Raw genomic sequence first — 24,313 nt, 5'->3', positions numbered from 1 at the left:
ACAAAACAAAAACAAACTTAAATATGTGTGCAAAAAACAAACAAACAAACAAAAAAAAACATGTTTAAAATTAAACATTTATTTTTATTTCAACGGTGCCATTATATACATTTTGTGCTTCCGTAACTGGGTGGACAGACATTAACGCCACCTATAGTCAAACGGAGGAAACAGGCTCTCTCTTTCTTCGCGATTACCACATATAATTTGCATAAAATATTTGTGAAGTCTTTTTCAATTAATAAGTGACGGCATAGTTTGTTCGGTAAAATAATTATTTTATTATTATTCATTTTCGTTTTTGTCAAATTTTTCGAGGTGTTCACACGTAATCGCCTAAAAAGTAGAATCTCATTTTTAAGGGTGGGGAGTGATTTAGCTGAATGTGTTACTCTTAACTGTTTTTTTTTTTTTTTTTTTTAACTTATTTACAACTTTTATAATTAATTAAAGTATCTTGAACGAAAGTTCCTATTTACAATATCTCCCCACGGGACAGAGTTAGACACCAGGGTCGTTTTTTTAATGTGGAGAAAAGGAACAAAAATAAAAATTGTCTCAGTCGTGAAGGATTTCTCCTCCATTGACAGAAAACAAGAAATTTAAGTGCAGCATCTGAAGAACAGATATTATACTTTGATCTTGACCCAAGTTGCTTTGTTTACAAACACGCTGGTTGAATATTGAATTACCTCCCTTACAGAAAAACGACCTGAAATGCACCGCATATTATTTCATCATTATTAAAATAATATTAATAAAGTTTAAATGAATAAAAGTATAATTTTAATAATTTAAAAGAAAAAAATATTTTGACCATGTCATTTTTTTTTGCCATTATCCACTGATATATATATTAAAAAAAAAAAAAAAAAAAAAAAAAAAAAAAGATGTTTGGCATTTTTATTTTGTAGGCTCATTTTTAGTTCTACACCGGTTTTACACCAAAATGTCTACCCAAACTGCTCTTCCAATATGAAGAATGGAACTGAAATGTGAACAGGAATTGCCTCGACGAACTAAAGAAACGGAATCACTTATTTATTTATTATACATAATTACGGTAAAGTTGTGTTTTAATCTGATATATTATTAAAACTATGTAGAAAATATGACAAACGAATGAATGTGTTCTCTTTTATTCGTTTCAGTTGACGCGTGGTCTGGAAGAATATTTATTTTTGTAATTTGCCGTAAAAGAAAAAAAAAAAAAAATAACACATTGATAATCTTGTTATTAATAAAGCGACATGCTCTATTTTTCTTCTTTTAAAATTATAGTTAAGAATTTATATTTTTTCAAATTTTTCAATCTTTAAATGAAAATGTTACTAGAAATTATTTGGATTAATTGGTGCACTTATTGATCCGTGCTGAAATAATAACGTTATTTAGAAAGCCATTCTTTACATAGGGAGAAGAGGGTGTTTGTTTCTGTACAAAATAGATACAAAACACCCTCTTCTCCCTATGTACGGTTTGATAAAAACAGATACTTTAATTTAACTTGAAAATACTAGTTATAAAAATAGCACGGATAACTGCACTGTTAAAAAATCTCATTTGAATATTAAATATCAGTTGATTAAAAAAAAAAATACATAAAATTATGAACAATTGTCACGTGTCGTCATCAAGTTCGATTTTTTTCACTTCACAAATATTATTTGTTAATTTTTTTTTAAACAATATTTCATAAACGTACAAATTCCACTGGGGGGGGGGATTTTAAAGGTCCCCTTTTTCTGATAAGACACTAGTTGTAAAATTATTTAAATCGTTAAAATGAAAACGTAATGGATTACATTGGGTAATAAAGATATTAATATCCCGAAAACTACTTGCCTTTCATCAATTTAACGGTGGCAGTTAAAGTTAAAAAAAAAATTTTTTTTTAAATTAAATAAATAAATAAAAAACATACCAACTAAATATCGACTCATCACGAGATAAGAAATAACTCAATATTTTGTAGCAAATTTTGCATCGCATACAGTACCGAGAAATGGTTAGTTTTATTGCTAATCGCCCGAGGTGTCCTTACCAAGAAATACCGGTAAATTTATACAAATACCGTGACAGCGAATTAGTAGAAAAAAATGTACCCTAACCCTAACCCTAACCCAGTTTTCAGATTCGTGTTCAGCACACCGAAACGTAACAGAATACTACGTAAAAGATTTTACTAATTCGCTGTCACGGTGTTTGTATAATAATACCGAAATTACCGGCATTTTGTTGTGGATTAGAATGCATTTGATTCTAATCTTTGTTTTCATTTGACCGCAATTATTAGGATTTCGTTTGTTCCGGTTTTTGTTTTCACAAGATTTGGTAACCGTCGGAATTTCACCATTATTTTATCATTTTAATTTTGTCCACATGGAGAGTATTATTGTTGGTCTTAGATTTCATTTCTTATTCGAAATAAAATTCTAATTTACTTCTTTAACTTGTGAACATCTTTTTTCGGTGTTTTAATCGCTGGCGGCCATATTGTATTTTTTAACATCCAAATTACTTATGCCTTTTTATTTTTTCTTAATTTCATGTTGAATTTAAAACAAAAAGCTTTCAGACTATATAATATGAATTAATAACCAAATTCAAGTAAAAACTATCATAAACTCTAAACATTCTTGTAGTAATACCATTTTTCATTATTTCTGAATTCATCGAATTTATTCTTAAAATGCGAATGTTGACTTGCTTCATCAATAAAAACAATGTTTTGTTATAGCAGACTAATAGGTGAGAACTAATCAACCGTACAACTAAGAAAATAACGACACATGGCAAAGAAGAGACAACACAGATGAAGAGTTATAAAGTAAATATTTATTCCACCATAAATAAAATAGGGAAAAAGATAAAAGAATTGAAAAAAATCAGTCAACGAAGATTCTGGAATCAGAAAGATTAAAGAACTGGAAATATTGTACCTGGACAGGAATGTGGAGGAGGGGGGGGGTGCTGGATAACTGGAAAAGCTGGAGATGTGAAAAACTGAATTCTGGTCAGCATGTCACGCAGAGATTGATGAGGTGTAATAGGATGTCTCTGGTATGTCCGGTCTGTGTGGATGTGGTCAAGGGTGGGATCGACAGGAACAGAGGAATGGAAGTGAGGAAGCTGGATCCTCGATATCAGGTAATGATGTCACACAGAAATTGATGTGAATATCCTTTAGATGTGATGAAATGTCCCAGCCAAAGACTAGATTGACAGTAACAGAGTTTGCAAGAAAGGGTGGATCCTAGAGCTGGGCATTGGCATTTACTGGAAGAGAGGGTCGGATGTTGATGAAAAAGAGCAGGGCGTCAACAATTAATTAATGGAACAGGAAGCCAGAGGCTATTGGCAGGGACCGCTAGGAGCTAAGGTAAGAAAGAGCCAGAGCAGAGGCTGCTGGAAGAAGCCACTGAAAGTTGCTGTAGCATGAGGTGCTGAAAGTGCAGGAGTCAGAGGTGGAGCTGAAGTTAGGCGTACGAAACAGGTAACAAAATGTGAAAAAGAAGTCACATTTTTGTAGTTTGTGAGCGGCCCTGAAGAGAACACTTTGATTTGTTGTTGCTGGTGTCTTTCTCCACTCCTTGGGCTCGATGATTAGCCAAGCAGTCGGATGTAGAGGCCTCCTGATCCCCAGACTGGATTCATTTAGGAGGAGCCTCACTACAGTGGACATGTCTTGGTCACAATCAATTAAGTATAAGTAATTAACGACCAAATTTGTTGTGGATCTGGAATGTTGCTTGATACTATTTAGATATTGGTATTTTGACTGGGTATGAAGGAGTTGAACTGCTTGTGGTTTAAAATTCAATGTTGTTTTTGGGGGGAATGTAGATTAATGCCCACATGCTTTTAGAAATGGCAGAAAGAGGTTTGTTTGAATCTAACTTTTAAATAAACAGAGCAGTAATTTGACACAAAAAAAAAAATGGAAACTGACAAAGTAAAAACGAAATACAAAACCAGTGCACTACACAAACTGAATAAAACTGAAATAGAGAAAATGTTGTGTAATTATTTAAAAAAAACTTTTATTGGTTTTGTATTTCGCCTTTCATAACTCTTAGATGTTCATCTTGTTTCTAATGATGGATCAACATTACTGATACACAAAAAAACTTTATTTTACACACGAAATGCTTTTGAAAGAATTAAGCAAATTGAAAAGAAAAAATGAAGAGGTTAAAACATTAGTAGATAATTTATGAAAATGGCTAAAAAAAAAAAAAAAAAAAAGAAATTTGTTATTTTGAACATTTTAGCTTTAATATGGCTACTAAAACAATTTATCATCTTATTTGGTTTAATGTCTGGTTTACATTCTAGCATTTATTTGCCAACTTTAAGGAATTGATTTCCAAAGTAACATATTTCTCTACAGGTCTTCATTTATCCTTATTTTCCTCTGGTACATTTTTCTTATTTTCTATATTTTCTTTAGCCTTCTCCTGTGAATTGAACCTGCTGCCACAACTGTTCTACATCTGAAGACTTCTCATTAATTCTTTCCATGTGGCCATGCCAGCAAAGTCTCCTGTTCTGCAAACCTGTTACTGTCCAGATTTAATCTTCTTCTAAGGTCATCAGATCTATGCATGTCTGTAATACTCACATTAGACATCCATTGTATGATTCTCATATCATTTCTCTCCATGCAACGCATGTCCTCAACCCTCTCCGGCCAGGTTTTGCTTCCATACATCATCACACTGCCTACACATTCCTAATACACTTTTCCTTTGGTTGACAGTAGTAAAACTCTGCTAGTTTGTAATGGCATAAGTGCTTTAAATTTACTCTGTTCATTCCTAACTCTGAAAATCACACTAGCTCGCACCTGCCCCATCCTGTGCTCCCCAATAAATATCACAAGAGTAACAAAACTTTTGGCAATAGTCAGCTAACGTACTTCCTAACTTACGGTGTTTCTGCTACCGGAAGTGGTGACAAGCCAAATCAATTTCTTCGCTTTTTTTTTCTCACACTCCTATATCTCCCCTGTGAATGTACTCATTTTTTTTTCATTACGTTTTTCCCAATTGTTTTTTTATTTAAATAATCATTGAAAAGGTTTTTTCTGTCTTATCTTAAGAATTATTGAAAATACTTTTTGCACTTTTTAAAAAAAATTATTGAAAACATGTTTAAAAATTTTCATTAAGAATTATTGAAATTAGCTTTTTTTTTTTTTTTTTTTTTTAAATTATTGAAAACACTTTTTGCACTCTTTGTTTTCTTTTTGTTTTTTTGTAAAGAATTATTGAAAACCAGTTTAAAAAATCTTTAAATAATGGACTGTTTAGTTTTGGAAGCAAATAAAGACTATTTGTGTTATTTTTATTTGTATAATTTTAATTTTTTTTGTATACTGTACATAATAATGTCCTTTTCTTATTTTATTTCAATAAGTCACTTCACAACAGGAATACTGAAGAACAATAAAAATGAAAAAATTGATCAGCCTTGTCACCGCTTCCAGTAACAGACATACTGAAAGTTAAGAAGTACGTTAGTTGACTATAACCAAACTTTTCAATAGTTTTGCCATCCAGGTATACTTTGTCTACATCCAAATGCTCGTCCATCTCCATTGTCTTACACTTTTTGCACACAAATTGGTTAAACCTATCCTAGCTTACTAATAATTCTACTGCACGGCTTGTGTACCCAATAGTTACAACTATCATAAAAAATTGAATTGCATCCAACTCTCCTTTTGGAAGTTCATCTTGTCAGCAGGGCTACACATTCACTGGCTGCAACCCCATATAGAAGGATACCCTATTCCTCCCGGAAGTAGAACTATTTATAGGCTCTGAGTAGTGACTCATGTTGCCTTAGGATGGAATCCTGGTGGCCTGTTTACTTGCAACAATCCACTTTGGCCAGACGAGAGTGTTTGTGAGACCTCATCTGTTTAATTGGCCGGTCACATAAATGGTTTAAATAAATAGAAAAGAGGCTTGCCTTTTTTCTGTTGTTCTTGGCCTCCGGACTGGGATCAAAGTGTAGTATCTGTTCCGGCAGATACTGCAAGTAAAGACCATCTGTGGGGGACAGCCCCACATATGAGACCTTGGTCATTGTAGGGGAAACCCTTCATACCAATTATCACTATCCAGTTCCCCTACTCCCCGGGGAGTTAGCCCCCATTTCCCCTTCACTCCTCACATTAAAAATCGGCCTTATGCCTAATTTGCTCGGTGGGGGAGCAAATAAATATCTTGGCTTTCGGGCCAGGATCAAAGTGTAGTATCTGTTCTGCAGATGCTGCACTTAAGGTAATTTGTCACAGTCAATGGAGGGGAAACCATCTATACTGGTACAATTATTATTTTTGGTAACCAGAGTTCCCCTTTTTTGGCTACTTTTAGGGGAGCTGGTTTTTACCCCACATTAAAAACGGCCTTGTGCCTAATTTGCTTTGGTGGGGAAGCAAGTAAATACATTAATTGGCCGGTCACATGGTACTTCTTTCGTATCTTTGTTTAATCAATCTGATTCTTCTAAAAATCAAAACCTTACATCTCCATTTTATTTTTCTCCACAAATAGATACTAAAAGGTAGTTCAGTTTTATATATATTAGAAACAAATGAGAATTTTATTTCAGGACAAAAATTACCATTTCAGACCAAGAATGTATTTTTATTGCAATTTTTCCCGGAAAATCCATTCTGTTACTTTTTTTTACTCGTATCATGTTTAATGTTTGTGCAAAATTTAAAAAATTCCAAGGCATAATTATTGAGAAAAGTACGAACGGACAAGGGTGAGTTTACAGGTTCACTCTCCTTTTGTTGGGGACTAAAAAAAATTTAAATAGGGTTTGTGAAATTGTTTTATTTTACTCCATTGCATTTTTTTTTATTTCAATAAATATTGAATAATAGAAAATAAAATAATTCAATGTTTATCAGATTTATTTTAATATGAGAAAACACAAACTTATCTCGTAATTCTATTAATATAGAAGATTAAATTTGGGAAGTTAAAAAGTAAATATTTGATTTTATTAATGGCTCTTGTTTAGAATTCCCCCTCTGTTAAAAAGAAAAATTGTATGATATATTTACCTGTGACTAAACAAAATGTCATATTCCAAAACTCACATAAATTAATCAACTATTTTTTTTTAGTTTTTAGCTAAGAAGATGAAATTTAAGGAAGTGAGGATGGAGTGTCTCACTCTGCCATCTTAAATAAATAAGGGGGGGGGTAACTCAATTCAAACTTCCAAGATTTTTTTCAGCCTTGTAATGTCTACAGTTTACCATTATTTGCTTAAAATCATAAAAATCATATAGATTGATCAAGTAGTATTTTTATACTAATTGATCAATTTATGTGATTTTTGGAATATGACATTTTTGTTCCATGGCAAGTATATACATAAAGATTTTTTGCTCTTTTTGTGTTTTAATATTAGGGAATTCTGGACAACCACCTTATTAATTTGTCTTTGAATTTGTTTCTTTTTGTTTTGTTAATGAATATAATTAGTTTATAAATTTGAAACAAAATATTTAGCTATTTATTGGATAGTTACAAGTGGTGCCATCTCAGTAAGACAAATTCCTGCAGAGTGCAGAGCTCCACTATACTAGCAAAATTTTTAATGTTGAATTTCAAAGTAAACCAATGGTCTCTACTTAATTGGCATGTTACAGTAATGAATATATTAAAAAATTACGAAAAATGATGAGGTAAAAAAAAATTATTAACGTAAACATTTTTTGATTAAAATTAGCGAAAATAAAATGTTTGGCCAAAAAAACACTGGAGAGTTTCAAAAGGGGACTTTTGTCAATTTTTAAATAAATTATATGTTAATAGTATGAGTTATTTCCCTGTATTTTTAGTATAATTGAGTTACTTCCCTTGTCACTCATCAAAACAATGGGGCAAAGGGTTTTTATGATAAAAATCGAAAACTCGTGTTTTTGTTGTTGTTTTTTTTTTTTTAAATAATGCGATAATATTTAAGTACTTCTGATATGCCAATTAAGTTGCTTTTAGTTTAAATTGACGCAAAAAGTCAAATGGCCTTTAAGTAGAGAACATTGATTTGCCTTGAAATTCAATATTAAAAATTTCAAATGTTGCTATTATAGTAGCTTAGGCACCGCCAGAACTGGGGGGGGGGGCAGGTAAGTACTTTTTGACGGAACGTCTTTTTAAGAATCTACCAAAAATCAGGTAATTATCCAATCAATACGAAATTTTCAGCGATTATTAATAGAAGAATGAACTTTATAACAGTACTTATTTTTCATAAACGATATTTATATATATATATATATATTTTTTTTTTGCTTACAACGCCCCCCCCCTTGTTTTGAGGGGGTTCCAAATATGCTCAAAATAATCATCTGAAACTGAACAAAACATGTTGTGTTGTTGTAAGGAACAGGATTATAGATTTACAAAAAACAAAAAAAAACAAACTTATTTTGACGTCTGAATATCAGAACTTCTTCGATTGTGTTTAATTATCCCGCTTTTGAGTTTTGAAGTGTGAAATTCGGTGAATATATTAAGTAAAATAATTAATTTAAGTTAAGCAAAAAAAAAAAAATTTTGTTTTAATATTTATACGAAAAAAGCCATTTTAAAATCTTTGATAAATAAATCAATTTTTTTTTTTTTTTTTTTAGCGAGCTGAATAATGCATGACCATTATTAAACAGAGTATGCTTTGAAGAATCGATACAAAAAAAAATTCGATAAATATTGTGCCATTTGTGTTAAAAATATCATTTTTTCGATCCCGTTTGAAAACGTTTGCCGCCTTTCGACTATGGTGGACCAAACGCGCTGAAATATTTTTTTTTTATTCTGCTTTAACCCCCCCCCCCATTTTGGGGAGCCTGGCTCCCACACACATACACATTAAAAACCAAACTCATACAAATGGTCACCCATCTGGCACTGGCCAGCCTCAGCGTTAATAATACATTGAAATTTTCGTCACTGAAAAATAAGTTTTTTTTTTTTGCCTGTTTGGTCTTCCATAGTTTGCTTTTTATCAAGTACAAATGTAAACATTGTCTAAATCGACGCGAAGTAACTAGTTGCGTATATGAATAAGTGGAATTATTTGAAATCCAGGTACTTATATTATAATATTTTTGCATATTCTCATATAAAATCACCCTAAATCTTAGTTAAACAAATAAATAAATTATTTCCAAAACCTTTTTTTTTAACTATTTATATACGTTTTTTGTGCGAGACAAAAAATGTCAATTAACTTTTTGGGAAAATTTAACATTTAAAATTTAATTAAAAATAGTAGAAAAAGTTTTACATTATTCTGCTTTCTATGTGATAAAATTCAGGGTTTTATCTTTCTGGAAAAAAAAAAGTTACTCAGAAATAATGGATTTTAATAAATGTAATTTCGTTTTAAAAAACAACAACAACTTGATTTTTCGGCCATTTTTGGCGGTGTCTAGTAGCTGCATCGATTTGTCTTACTGACATATTTCAAAAAAAATTTTTTAAGGCTTGATTCAGTTTCTTCTAAATAAGTTATAAAGTTGTACAGTTTAATCAAGACATTAAAAAATGAAAATATCGAGAAAAAATTTTTTAAATTGTACGTATCCATTATGGAATGAACTTCTCCGGAAAAAAAATTTCATTTAATTTCATCAAGTAGTTTTTGGGTACTTGTACAGTTTAATCAAGACATTAAAAAATGAAAATATCGGAAAAAGGCTATATTTCACGTATCCGTTATGAAGCTAAGTTCTCCGAAAAAAAAATTTCACTTGATTTCATCAAGTAGTTTTTTTTTTTTTTTTACAGCAAAAAAACAATTTATGATATCAAGCAAAAAGTTTGATTTTTAGGAAGAAAAGCTAGAATTAAAGATGGGAAAGGAGTGTCGGCACTTTAACTGGCGTTATCTCCCTGTGACATTTCTAAACTCCAAACGAAAATTAAGAAAAAATCCAAGATCTGCCTTCAACGCGTTCTCATAAAAATGTATTTTTTCACTGTAAAAAACCCAAAAAAACTACCTGATCAAATTAAGTGAAATTATTTTTTTTCGGAGATCTTCAGTTCAAAACGGATACATACAATAAAATCTTTTTTCGATATTTTCATTTTTTTAAGGTGTTGATTAAACTGTACAAGTACCAAGTTTTTTTTTTTTTTAAATTGTCTTTCTAATTTTGTTTTTAGGTTAAAAATCAATCATGAGGCGTTCTAGGATCCAGGTGAAACCATTACTGAACGCCCGATCTACGAGGCCCACTTCGGATAATAATGTGAGGAGTCAAGAAGCATCAAGCAAAAAGGAAAATGAATCTGTGGCCAAATCTGCTGAAGGAGGTACTGTTTCTAGTGTACCTGTAACAACTGAGACCAATTCATCTACTTCAAGGTATTTATGTTTTTATTCATTAATAAATGTCAGGCGTATGCACTGAAAATGATAGGAATCAAGTCACATATATCGTTACATAGTTGGTCTATTATTATAATCGTTATTAGCATTTGTAAAAATAGAAACACTTTGGATGTTGTGAAAGTTATTTTTTATGATAACATTATTTCTGTTAAAATAGTTGCCAAAAATGTTAAATTGATGAAAAGAATGTTAACATAAACAAAATGCATGAAGGAGGAATTATCTGATTTGTCTTTGGTCACATGGGGTTAATAATGTAACGAGATAGGTTGAGAGACACATAGAAATTAGTCAAGAGTTGTCAGAGAGAAAAGTTGAGTCGTTATTCAGGGGAGAGACTGACTGTAATCAGGGGAGACTGTCGGAAAATGTCTGTAGTAAAAATCTCGGACCAGCATTGCAGCTTTCCAGGGAAAACATTTGGAACAAAGTTATTGAAAAGACAACCCAGGATTTGTTGATTCATTGGAATAAATCTTCTTTGCATCTTCTCGTCAAACAAGACCAAATATGGATCAAGTATGTTTCCCCATTGGCCAATGGTAACCCCTTCCAAAAAGAACTGTTATCCGTCCCTTTTTTTTTATATTTGCTGTTTATACTCTCATCACTAGACGATCAAATATCTTAACACGTAAATATATATACACTAGATGATAACATATATTCATAAATATATACAACCTCACTATATTACAATATTATTAGAACGTTGTGCTCATTAGCAAATTCGACTTTTGGATCACAAAAGAAAAGATGATTGAAATAAAAAGAAACACGAAAAACGGGAGCAAACAAAATTAGGCGATTCTGATAGCAATTCTATCTAGTTTATTAATATTAAACCAATAAATTGGCTGCTACTATTGCTGTAAACACAATCAGTAACAATTTAAATAAAGTTTTTTTTTAATAGCAGCAGTTGCTTGCAAATGATATCGCTAAATAATACAATAAAGTATATAAAATTTTTTAAAGAAATCAACAGTAAGAGCGACAGACATGAGGGTCAACTACCAGTCTTCCAGCAAGACGACTACACTTTTTGTGAATTTATAATTTACACTAGAAGCATTCAACGAAGTTTACAATTCTGTGACCGACAGCACAGGCGAACATGCCAGCATCCTGTAAGAGGTGAAGACCGACACAGTTTGTTTTCAAGTCTTAGTTAAATTTACGCAAAAAGTATTGCTCAAATTTACAGCTTTTTCATCTTTTAATTTTAATTTAATGATCCGCCTCATTTAAAAGCAAGGTCTTTTCTCTCTCACTCCATCAAATATCTTGATATCGCCAGTAAATTCTTCTAGTCATCCCAAAACCCAAGAGTTGTAAAAGACTGCTGGCTTTGCCAATTAGCATAAGGTAAACTTGATTGTGCGTGCATTCTTTGTTTAGTAAATGAATAAGTTTATTAAAATATTTCTCAAGAAAATACACTAGTACCATAATTCGTTCCAGAGGTTTGTTTGTTGTTTGAACATTTGATATGTTCGACAACCGAAAAATTAACTGAAATAAAATTCGTTCCTGGGTTTAAAAGTCATTTTATTATATCTTCAAACTTGGAGAATAAAATATAATTCCAATTAAACTGATTTTATTTCTTGCCTTTCAATAATCGGTTGATGGCACAAGTGGATGGATGAAGAGGTATGGAGGGATAAGGAGGTTATTGCTTTGAAGGCGAATCCACTTCCATCAAAATAGAAAGCAAATTGTAATCTGGAGTTCTTTCTTTGGCAAATTTCTTGGATGAAGATGATTCCTGAATGAGATGTTCTTTATGTCCGCTTCATTCATGTTGCATCGAAGCTCTAGTATCTACTGATTTTTTTTTTTTTTTAATTTACTTTTTGGACACCTTATGGTTCTCTGCCATCCCATGCTAAAAGGGATCAACCAATGAATTATAGGGTTCTGTTGCCACATGGTGTGCTAAATATAACTCTAACATCTAGACAGCCGAACTGGTTGGCATAACGCTGTTTTAAAAATAACTTGTCACAAAGTTCAGACGTGCATGGCTTGAGAATTCGTCACACTACATTTAAAAAAATCACACACCAAACTGCAAATCCAACGAGTGTAAATCAGAATGGTTGACTGAGAAGCAGCGTTGTTCGTTTGCATTCAAAGCAAAGCTGGCAGTTGAAACTCCGAAATTTCGTGCGACTACTAAGGCAAGAAAATATCCAACTTTTGGTTTGAATACAGAGTTGTTCAATCACAGAAATATTCGATGATTGAAGTATTATTGTATTATTCTTCGATTTACAACTAAAGTTAATGTTTGGTTGTTATAATAACATCCAAACTAATTCCATGGCTGTATGAAGTTAAGTGATGGGAGGGAGATAAGAAGTCCAGTTGACATGAATGGACCATTAAGAATTCGCATGGGATTGAAGAGAACAAGGTTGAGAAACACTGGCCTATTATGTTTTTTTTAACTAATTGTCTTTTTTATTAATAAAAAAATTAAGTATAACAGTTTTTTTTTGTTTTTTTACTCGCTTTGAAAAAAATATTTTTCAGTGAACCCAAATTGAATTTCCGAAGACCAGCATTCTCAGTTCGTCCCAGACCTAGTATACGAAGTTTGAGTGTTCCAAACTTGCATGGAACTCAACCAACTCCCATTTTGGTTGCATCTTCTTCCCAACAAAAAGAAACTGTTTCTTCAGGTGATGGTGCAGAGTCCATTGTGAAAGAATCGAAAGACCCAGTATCTATTGCGGTGCCTTTAGATATTAAAGAAAACCCAGTAACTGAGGTGAACCGTAAAGATTCAGCAAAACACATATCAGAAAATACAGAGTAAGTTCAAGACTATTTTTTGTTTTTTTTCTTTCACTGTACAATGTTGCCCCTTCGATTTTGATCACTAATTGCTGGCCTAATTATTATTTACTAGCGGGGGGTACCCGGCATTGCCTGGCTGGCGGGTGGTAAAATGAAAACAAAGCGAAGTAATAACCCTGTTTAAATATTATAAAAACAATGTTAAAACTATTAAGAAAAATGAAGAAAAATCGTGAAAAAAAAAATTTTTTTTAAATGAATGTGATGCAATACGAACGGTCCGGTGGCACCCAGGTGTTTGAAAAATTCCCAAAAAGTTTGAAGGAGGTGGGGGGGGGGGGGGCTCGAACTCTCATCATTGAAGCGGAAGCGCAAAAAAAAAAAAAAAAAAAAAAACGTGATGAATTAACTAAAAAGTGAATTAGGTCAAATATCAATTCCGCAGTGAAGTTTGTTTTGGTTTAGTTTCAGTAGTCCTGCATCACACTCGAATTCTAAATGAATTTTTTTGTTTTCTCGAATTCTAAATGAATTTATTTGTTTTAACTTTAATGCAAGTGAATTCACGATATCGTTGCGTTGTAATCTTTGTGTAAAAATAAATGTTGAGTTGAAAATACTAATAAATAATGGTCATAGTTTGATTTCACGGTTAGAATCGTTAAAAACAGAAGTATAAACCGGTTAGTTCCACAGGTTGCGTCTTACTAAAATAAAAAGCAAAAAAAACAATAATAATAATCGCGTTTTTTTTTTTAATTTTTATTTTATTATGGAAAAAACAGAAAGCATAAATAAGGGAAAAAAGATAAAAAAAAATAAAAAAAGAAACAAAAAACGGCATAAATAACCTTGTACGATTCCAAACCAGTGTTTCCTCGTACTGTTCCTTGTGAACGTATCTGCTGAGGTGTAAATGGGGAGCGGGGAAAGGAGGAATCTAATAGAGAAAAGATGTTGCAACTTCCATTGAATCTAACCGATTTTGGCAGTGGACTCTCACCGGAAAAAATATAGGAATGTACCATTGTCGAGGAACTGTAGAGGTAATAGGCGTAGAGCACACCTCAGATAATGTGCTACAGTTTCTACGCATTACATTTGCATGTAATGTCATGATTTTTAATCCTATTAAGGTCAAAGTTGGAGGGGAAAAAATGAGTTTATTTTATTTATATAGAGAAGAGAAGATAAGATTTATAATAACCACGTAAGAGATGTAATGCTGCATAGCAGAGTGTTTTGGCCCTAACTTGCCTAATTCTTGAGAAAAGAGAGAGCAATGATTAAATAAATATACAACATAAATAACATAAAACCAGTCCACATCCAAAACATTAGGTCAGACACTTGACTTGAAAAATTATTCATTCCAAAACTTGATGACCTAATAAGGCAAATCATCCTCATTGGTTCGGGCACGTTGACAGAGGCAAAGGGTATATTAGTGCTTGCAGAGAAATAAGACTTTACAGAAACATGAGCGCTCTAAGAAGACATAGAAAAAAAAAAAAACTCAAGCAAGACCATAAATAATGTCAGATGGACACCATCAATCCGTAAAATTGTGATCACTGGAAACTTAGCATAAAGACAGCTAGAGAGTGCTGAACTTCTTGTCAGAAGGAACATAGATAAAATTAAAAAATAGTTGCACACAGACTTTTTCCAATATCAAATCTTGAGAGACAACACATATATATATATATATATATATATAGAATAAATGCCACCCGCTACCACACAAACACGCACGCATATATATATATATATATATATATATATATATATATATATATATATAATAGCATGTTTATTCACGTTTACATGTATTATCTTTTTCTACAACTATTCCAAAAATTTAGAACATGGACAAAGATAAAATGCAATCAAAAAATTAATTGAAAACTAGTGTCACTAAGGTAAAAACATTTCAACATTACTCATTTTAAAATTGTTCTAAAAATTGAATTCTGTTGTTCCAGAGAAACTCCTGCCACCACCCCTAAAACCCATATAAGTAATATCTGTCAATATTTTATGCTTAATTAGGAGTTTATTATATTTCTTTAATTCATTTTATAATATTAAAATTTCAAACAGAATAACAGATTTGAAGCTAGAAAGAGAATTTGGGATGCTGAAAACATACACATGAAACGCAGTAATGAAAATGTGTGAATATTATACTCTTTACTTTTATTTTGTAAATAATTTTATAATTATAATTGATTTTATAATTATAATTAATTTTATAATTAATAATAAACATATTACCGTTCCTGTCATTTCCTAGGAATCGTTGGCAAATTTATTTTTGTAATTATTGAAGTTTGGATATTTCATTTCATCTGATGAAACTTGTGATTAATACCAAAACCCATTTTAACTGAAAATAATTTGAAGAAAAGAAATCCAATAGGAGGTAAAATAAATATACACACAGTAAATGACATGACAGAAAATGGAGTTAAGTCAATAAGGGAAAGAAAAAGGAGACATTATTTAAGTCTCGGTAGTATTGTTATTTTAGTATTATTATTATAAACATCAAGGAGGAGAAAAAAGAACGCATATTTTTTTGCATATTATTGAATTGAAGATCAGAGGTTATATCAATCAAAACGTGAAAATAACATCCAATCCTCATCTCAAAATTCCGGAACATAAGAAGCATTAATTTTTTAGATCAAGGGTTTAGTTCAAAATTTTGTATAAATTCCCGATTTTAACAAAAATTCCCAAGTTCCAATAGATGCACCTAAAGGTCGGAGGTTATATCAGCTGTAACATGAAAAAAACAAAATGATAATAGTTGCTCAAACTATCCAAATTTAACCGAATTGCTTTGTAATTTTATATTTATTATAAGCCAGTGTGCTCTTTCAACATTAGCAAAACCTCACATCTTATTTAACTGATGGTTTTATTCTGGTATAAAATGACATGGATCCCAGCAAATTTCATTCCATTAAAGCGTTTTACTGTTTATGTACGACCGATTTAGACACCACTACAAGCTGCTGCTGATTCTTTATTCAAGCAATCTCAGCCCGTTGTTCAAGCAACCCCGGATTTCTATCATCATTCAGGTTCTCTGTGCAAAGTATTTGAAATGTTTCTTGTAGTATTAATGAAATAATAAAACCAGTTTAGTTACAACTTTCAGCCAAGATATCTTTTTAGGTCCATACGTAAAAAGATTTTTACCAAAATAAAAACAAGTCACTTTTCTTTAAAAATTTGAATTTTTTAATAAATTTTCAAAAATTAAATGTTTGTAAAAAGTAAACAAAAATTTTAAAAAATGTTTGTAAAAAGTAAACAAAAATCAAAAATGTTTGTAAAAAGTAAACAAACATTAAAACGGTTTGTAAAAAGTAAACAAAAAGTAAAAATGTTTGTAAAAAGTAAACAAAAAGTAAAAATGTTTGTAAAAAGTAAACAAAAATTAAAAATGTTTGTGAAAGTAAACAGAAATTAACGGTGTTTGTAAAAAGTAAACAAAAATTAAAAACTGTTTGTAAAAAGTAAACAAAAATTAAAAAAAATGTCTGTAAAAAGTAAACAAACATTAATAAATAGAGATACAAGTAATTTGAAATCAACATTTTTTTCCACCCAAAAATGTTGCTATTGTAACTTTTAAAAATTGATGTTGCATGAAGGAGAAATCCTTAAAGACTGAGGCAATTTTTTTCAGTATGCTCCTTTTATGGAAGCTGGATTTTGCTGGAACGATGGATCGAGGTTGCTTGAAAAGAGGAGCAGCAGCAGCTGGTGTATCGATCGTAGATAATTAGTAAAACCATTCAACTAAAAAACTTCTTGATTCAGCATTGAATTTCCATTATTTCAAGCGATTCTTTTTTTTTTTTTACATAGGCCTCACCACTTATCAAGGCCGATAGGCCACTCAAGGATAAGGGTTAAAGAGTGTAGAGTAGTCAAAAGGACAATATAGTAATCGATAGTAATGGAAGTTCGGTAAATTTGTTAACTTAAGTGGAACGGCTCATCAGAAACTTGTTCACGTTGGACTTGAAGACAACCATATTATAGACAGCTGGAAAGCAGGAAAACGGAAGACAATTCTACAGGCGTGCAGTTCTAAGAAAGAAGCTTTGATCATGGAATCTATGTTTAGGTTTAGGCACAGATAAAGAGTGGGGAAAATTATTGATAATGTTTTCAGCTAGTCTAGTGTTTCTTGTGAAAGTTTGGCGAGGGGGGGTGGACCATAGATTGAAGCTCAGTCGAACACTTTCCATGAAAATAACGATAAAGCAGAGACAAACTCGCAACATCTCTTCTGTGAGATAGAGGTTTCAGCGAAGAGAAAAGGACATTTCCCACCAGGCCACGAAGTCTATTTTGAACCCTATCAAGGCAGGACAAGTCTTTTCTAGCAGCTCCTGCCCATATGTGGCAACAGTATTCCATCCTTGGACGTATCTGGCTCTTATATAGATAGAGAATTGCATCAGCAGTGAGATATCTACTGGATCGATAGAAGGATCCGGCCATTTTTCCAGCGGCCTTTGCAACAGATTTGATGTACGTATTCCATTTAAGATCAGGAGTAACGGTCAAGCCCAGAAGCCTGTCAAAACTTGAGGCCTCCCCAAGACGAGAGCCATTCATTTTAATTGATGCCAGATGGGAATCAGAACGTTGATGATGTAAAGATAGAAGCTTGGTTTTAGATGCATTAAAAGTAACCAGCCACTCCTTTCCCCATTGTACAACGTGATCAAGATCAGAGGAGAGAGAATCGGAGAGAACTTGGTCGTTTACTGTCTTAGATGTGCTACCATAGATGGTAGTGTCATCAGCAAAAATGTCTACGAATGATGTAAGGATGTCATTTGGAAGATCATTAATGTAGATCAGGAAAAGAGTTGGGTCCAGGATGGACCCCTGAGGGACTCCAGCATTTATACTGTGAGCTTCTGATTTTTGCCCATCAACTAGTACTCTTATGAACCTATCAGAGAGAAATGATTTAATAATTGAGAAGATATTTCCAGCTATACCATAGCTAGAGATCTTGTGAAGTAAACCTTTATGCCATACCCTATCAAAGGCCTTTGATATGTCAAGAGCAATTGCCCTAGAAAGGTTGCCTCTGTCGAGAGATTCGCTAATCCTATGAGATATAACTGTAAGCACATCTTCTATAGATCTAGCAGAACGGAAACCATATTGTGTGTCACTAAGAAGTTTATTTTTTATCCTCCTTTCTATTTTAGAGACTCTACAATTTTGCCAAGAATTGAATGTTTCCAGATTCAAGATGAAGCAAACTGTAAGACTTCTACAGAGAACTTGTCTACAAACCAGGCTGTTGCTATTGATGCTGCTGTTGCAACATCATTATGTGCCTTGGAAGATGGTACCAAAGAAACGGAAGTTTCGGTGGATAAAGTTACAAGTCAAGATGTTGCTTCTAAACAAATGACTCCAAAAACGTAAGTATTAATCATCTTCAGCCCTATTATTCATTTTAATTTCAAAGCTAAATCACACTAAAGATGAGAATAATAATCTGAAGAATCCAAATAATACGAATAATCAATCCTCATCTAAAAAATTCAGAAACGTAAAACTAAAGAAGTTAATTTATTTGATATTTATTTGTGACTAACTGAAGTACCCATCTTTATTGGGTGAGTGATATATGCGTTATTGAATATTTTTCATTTCTTTTTTAATCTCTCTCTCTTTTTTCTCTTTAATTTTCTTGTTTTAGCTGGGGGGAAAAGGCATCCCACCAAATCCAAATACCAGACATTCATCCACTATCTAATACATTCCAACCGAGAGATCTTTTTAAGATTCTGGCTATTCCTTTAAGTGCCATTGTTTATATCTCTCTTGCACTTGGTATATTTGCCAGATAGTTTTTAATAATTTTTTTGAGTCGGTTGCTTCTAAATTACTTTTGTTTTATTTTATTTTAGTCGAAGTTCTCAGAAATCAAGGTACTCCCTTCCTGGGGTCAACACTTGATCTCTATGTAACGCACATAAATTTTCGAATGTTTTGTTAAAGTACTCCTTTACCTTTCAAACGCTGAGAAATTGTAAAAAAGTTGGAAACAATTTTCTTGTCCCCAGTTGATCCTTTAAATATTGTATAACTTTCTTGTGGTCTCTTGGTCTTACTGGATTCCAGGACGAGAATTCTTCTAGTCTGGTGGAGTATCCCGCCTTCATGTTATCATCATTTAGAGAAGGTGCAACATTCCTTGTAAAAGTCAGTGTTGGTTAGCCATAGCGAGATTTTATTTTGTCTGCTAATACTATGTGATTTTGAATATTTAGTCAGGGTTTACTCCTAGGAAAAATATCCTTATGCCAGGTTGTCCTGACAAACCCTTGTACAGAGAGACCTTAGACACTCGAGGATAGTGTCTTACAGGCATTCAAGTTCTATCCTATTGGTAGTAGGGCTATGACGACAGAATATTCCTGTCATTGTTTTGACTCTCGAGTATATATCCGATACAGTTAATCAATAATGGATTCTATCTTGATAGAGGGATGCTCAATATTATATGATAAATAGAACATTAAAATAAATGCAAAATAAAATGATGAAAACAAAAAATTTAAATTATGGATTCAATCTGTATCACTAATTGTAACAAAACTTGTGAACAATAATTATATTACATCAATCTTATTCCAATCGGTGTAAATTATCAAATTGAACTTTTAATTTCTGTTTTTGTTTTTCTTCTTTACTCTAGTGAAAGACCAGCACTGCAAAAACGTGGCCGTTTTCTGGCCCAATTGAAACTAAATGCCGAGATGGCCAGTTGGTCATCTGCCTCTTCTCACTCTTCAGTCTCTTCTTCCACCTTTTCTTCTGCCATTCCTCCTTCCACTTCTACCTCTTCAACTCCTCCCCTTTCAACCAATCCCACTCCTACTCCTTCAACTCCTGCTACTCTTTCTTTCTCTACCACTCCTTTTTCCACTTCTACTCCTTCTTCCTCAACCACTCTTTCTTCTATTACTCCTTCTGCCACTTCTGTCTCTTCTTCCACTCTTACTACCCCTCCCGCTTTAACTTCCTCCTCCAAAACTCCAGTTGAAAGTCAACCTGCTGTTCCCATATCAAAAGTGAATCAAAAAACAAATTCCAAAATGAAAGAAGATAACCAGGACACTTTTGCCGTCATATCCAAAAAATCTGACACAATAACGACGTAAGTTGCAGTTTTTTTTTCTTTTTATGATGCACCTTTGCATCTCTGTGCAAGAATTTGTCTGCGGTTGTATGCCATCTTTCAGTTTTGAATAGTTTTCATCTTGCTGATTGAATGGATTTGTCCATTAGTTGGTTTGTTATACTGTGCAGCACACATTATTAGTGCAAATGAGTGGTTAATATTGCAATGATAGATGGTTGGCAAGAGGACGAGGGCATAGGTGCAGAAAACTGAAAATATCTCTGAACAGCAAGACCATCTAAGAGATATTTTCTTTGTTTGGGAAATAATTACCTCAGTGAATGGGAAAGTTTTGCTTCGTAAAAAAACAAACAAAAAAAATGAGAGACATTAGGTTTTTGAAAGAACTATGAGTCAATTCAGTTGCTGTTTTTACCCAACCAGGTTGATCCCTTTGAACTTCTCGGTCGAGAGACTTTGTTAATGGGAATTGTGTTTCAATTGATCGAGCAAAGATTCAATATTGCAAGTCTGTCATTTGCCTAAGTAGACGGGTACCATTTGTAAACTCAGTAAATAAAAAAAAAAACTATTATTTGTTTATAAACTGGTTTCGCTTGGTATAAGAATTGTTTATTGCAGTACTGACTGGAACAACATGTGAATACACTTGATGCATTTTCACAACGCTTAAATTTAAAAAAAATATATTTTTTCCTTGCTGTGTCACAACAGTTTAAAATTGCATTTTTGTCTGCGCTTATTTTTTTTATTTTTTTTTTTTTAAGTAAGATTTTTATCATTAAATTTTCATGATTGAATTTGCAGATTAAATCGTGATATTTAAGAATGCCACTTCTTGTTAACAGCCTTATTATTGCGCATTCTTGTTAGCTGCCCAAACCCAAATTTCATTTCGTTATATCAAAGAAATTTGATGTCTATGACGTATACTAAGATTTCAAATAAATACAGTTTAAGTAAAAACACTATTACGTATCATATTGAAATTAGTAAATAATTCCGAAAATTGGGGAAAATGATCGAATAGAAAAATAAATTTATTTAATTATAATTTTACTGTATCTATGTTGAAGAGTTCTTAAAATCCAGGGCAAGTAACTACAGTCTATAATTTTGACAAAATAATTGTATTCGGCCATTTCAAACTATGAAATGGCTGACTCCTGATACACGTTGTGTACCTTTCTTCTATATAATTTGTCTATGTATGTCTCACCCTAACGTGTGTCTGGATGTTCTAATAGCCTCTTATACCTCTTATAAATCATCTAGTAAGATATTGTGATTGTTTCTTCAAACTATCCCATGTGCAGCTTCCCCGGTTCATAATATACAAATATTATATACAGTTTATAGTTATACAGTCTGATGTGTATACACGCAGTTGAGCCCCTTTAAGGACTTTTAATAGTTCTTAACTGTGTGTGTGCATATATATACGCATCAAGAGATCAGTATACCTTTTTTATCTTGTGTCTTTGGGGATGTAGTTCTTCCTGTCACTTGTGGATGAATTGTAAAAAGCATTCAAGACAAAAACATGACGCCAAGTTTCGGGCAAGGATCTCTTTATTTCATCTACGAATGAACCCAGGGAACACTTTGCATGTTGACTTAAGCTTTCTTGCATTTCCATCAAGGTATTTTTCCTTTGACCCATCTTGTTTTGAAACTAACTCAAGTCCGACTGTATTTGTGTTGGGTTGGTAACTCCTCGTTAAGCGGCCTGCACCTAAAACGCACACAGGTGCATGCTCTGTCGATGGAAGTCACCGAGTCTGATGTATGTCACTGGTAACACATTGACCTTTTTGCACCTACCTGACACAAGTAAGTTGGGTTCAACTCAGTACCGCGTTAACCGACACACAACACTACTATGTTTTTGTTTTTTTAAATAGTTCCAGCAGATCTTCTACGTGATCATTTTTCATATAATTTTTCTGAAACTTTTACTTTTTTCGACATGACCTATCTATAATATAAATCTCACCTGTTTAAATGTATGTATGTTTGTATGCCTCACAAAAACTTTCAACAGAGGCGACGGATCCTGATAAGATTGGTATCATTTTGAAGCTCGATATCTCTGATGACAAATGTTTAAAAATTGGCCAAAAACATTGATTTCTTCACCCTAAACTCGGCTGTTGTGTACATGGAGAGGGCGATTTTTAAATTTTTTTTCAACATTTTAGCAAGCCATCGTCACCGTTGGATTGATTTTGGTTAATTTCAACGTTTTTGGCTTCCGGTCGTGTCATGGAGACATCCGCTAAGATGGCAGATTTTCTTTCAATTTCTCTTCCGCCTTCGTGGCACGGTTCGAGCCTGCCTGCCTGCCTGCCTGTTACCACTTTTTTTTTTTTTTACTCAACACACACCTCCAAATATTCTCGCACGCAGGCTAGTATTATATAAGTGTTTTTACATGAAATGCATTTTTTTAAATTGAATTATACAACACCATTACCATTTATTTATATTGAGACTCTGGCAAAATATGGTATTTCCAAATAAAATAACGGAAAAATGTATGGATGTACTTATCTGTGATAAATATTAGTATACACAAAATATGACAGAAAAGAAGTGAGTATAATTTTGATAAAAAAAACAAAATCTAATTTATTATTCAGAATTCATGGACGAATGAGAAGACCATATAGTATCTTTATATAAGAAGGGAGGTAATCTATGCATGCTGGCTTGGTGGGAATGTCATTTGGAGTTTGTGGACTTCAAATAGTAAATTTATTTTATTTTTTAAAATTCTACTCAATAATTTTTGGTGTACACTAATGTTTTTTACTGTAAATATATTCATAAGTTTTATTTTGAACTGTTATATTTCACTTGGCTCTCAATGAAGATAAGCACCAAAAATTTTTGTATGGCCACATAGATCATTGTAAAAGATAAACAATAAATTTATTTTCATAACATAATTAGCCCCAGAATTATAACCATAATGGAAACACTAATTATTAGATCAAGCCAGAAAAAAATGAGCAAAATTTTATTACTTCTTGAAAAAAAAAAAACTTACAAAAATGATACAGAGGCACAATTTGGGCTATTCATATAAGATTAATTTCAACAGCTAACACACTGAATCCTCATAATATTGTAACATAGCTGTCACAAACAAACAAAGGAAAGAAATAGATAAAAAAATTTTTTTTTCTTTTTTAACATAAGCATTTATAACCATTACTATCCCGTTTCGAAACCACTCTCACTGCCAAATGTCCATCTAACCTGGCTTGCGCCTTTTTCCTCCTATTGCACGGCAGCCACAGCCGGCCCATTCTCGCCTTCACTCCTTCGGCACTGACTTTTTCTCTCATCATGTGGTGTCCTTTTTTTTCCTTTCTTTCACAACAGCATCTTTTTTTTTTTTATTATTACATTTTCACTCCAATCAAGGCACGTTGTCACTTTGATGTAGGGGGCTACTATCAGGGACATAAGCTACAGGGGTACTATGTAGGAAGTTTGGCACTTGAACTTCTGCATGTCAGTACAGTTGGGGAAGCAGGGACCTGAAAGGGAATTCCAAAATCTAGCGGTTCTGGGGAAGAAACTACTGGAGTAGAAGGCTCTTTTACATCTAGGGATCTCTACTGTGAAAAGGGTGGGATTTAGCTGCTTGTTGGGTTTGTCGGGGGTGTTTACGTCGGGGGTGGGGGGTACAAATGCTTACAGTTCGTCAGAGCAAGCACCGTTAGCTTGTGCACACTTCCTAATTTGCATATGGTCGTTTTTTTTTTTGTTGTTTTTTCAGCTACTGCTGGTTAATACAATCGCTTGCCATTCATCCTTCGGCTGCTGTTGCTGCTATTTTCTCTTACAATACAATTCATA

The 24,313-nt window shown here is 32.7% G+C and overlaps 1 protein-coding gene across 6 annotated transcripts in view; it reads left to right on the top strand.

The window, feature by feature from the left end:
• The first annotated feature begins 919 nt into the window (after nt 1–919).
• LOC145260598 (uncharacterized) overlaps nt 920–24,313 on the top strand; it is a 111,775-nt gene continuing 88,381 nt past the window's right edge. For 5 of the 6 annotated variants that reach the window (XM_080118880.1, XM_080118878.1, XM_080118877.1 and 2 more), the window contains exons 1-5: nt 920–1,063; nt 10,206–10,407; nt 12,976–13,257; nt 18,495–18,713; nt 19,997–20,458. In XM_080118880.1, coding sequence (XP_079975006.1) covers nt 10,220–10,407; nt 12,976–13,257; nt 18,495–18,713; nt 19,997–20,458 — 1,151 coding nt within the window. In that variant the 5' untranslated portion in view covers nt 920–1,063; nt 10,206–10,219. Of the gene's footprint in view, nt 1,064–4,479; nt 4,592–10,205; nt 10,408–12,975; nt 13,258–18,494; nt 18,714–19,996; nt 20,459–24,313 lie in introns of those variants that run through there. The other variant, XM_080118876.1, reaches the window with a different exon arrangement.

The sequence above is a fragment of the Euprymna scolopes genome, chromosome 36 (assembly GCF_053919585.1).
Source record: "Euprymna scolopes isolate OS-2025 chromosome 36, ASM5391958v1, whole genome shotgun sequence".
Classification (NCBI taxonomy): Eukaryota; Metazoa; Mollusca; class Cephalopoda; order Sepiida; family Sepiolidae; genus Euprymna; species Euprymna scolopes.
This window is presented reverse-complemented; position numbering and strand designations above follow the sequence as displayed.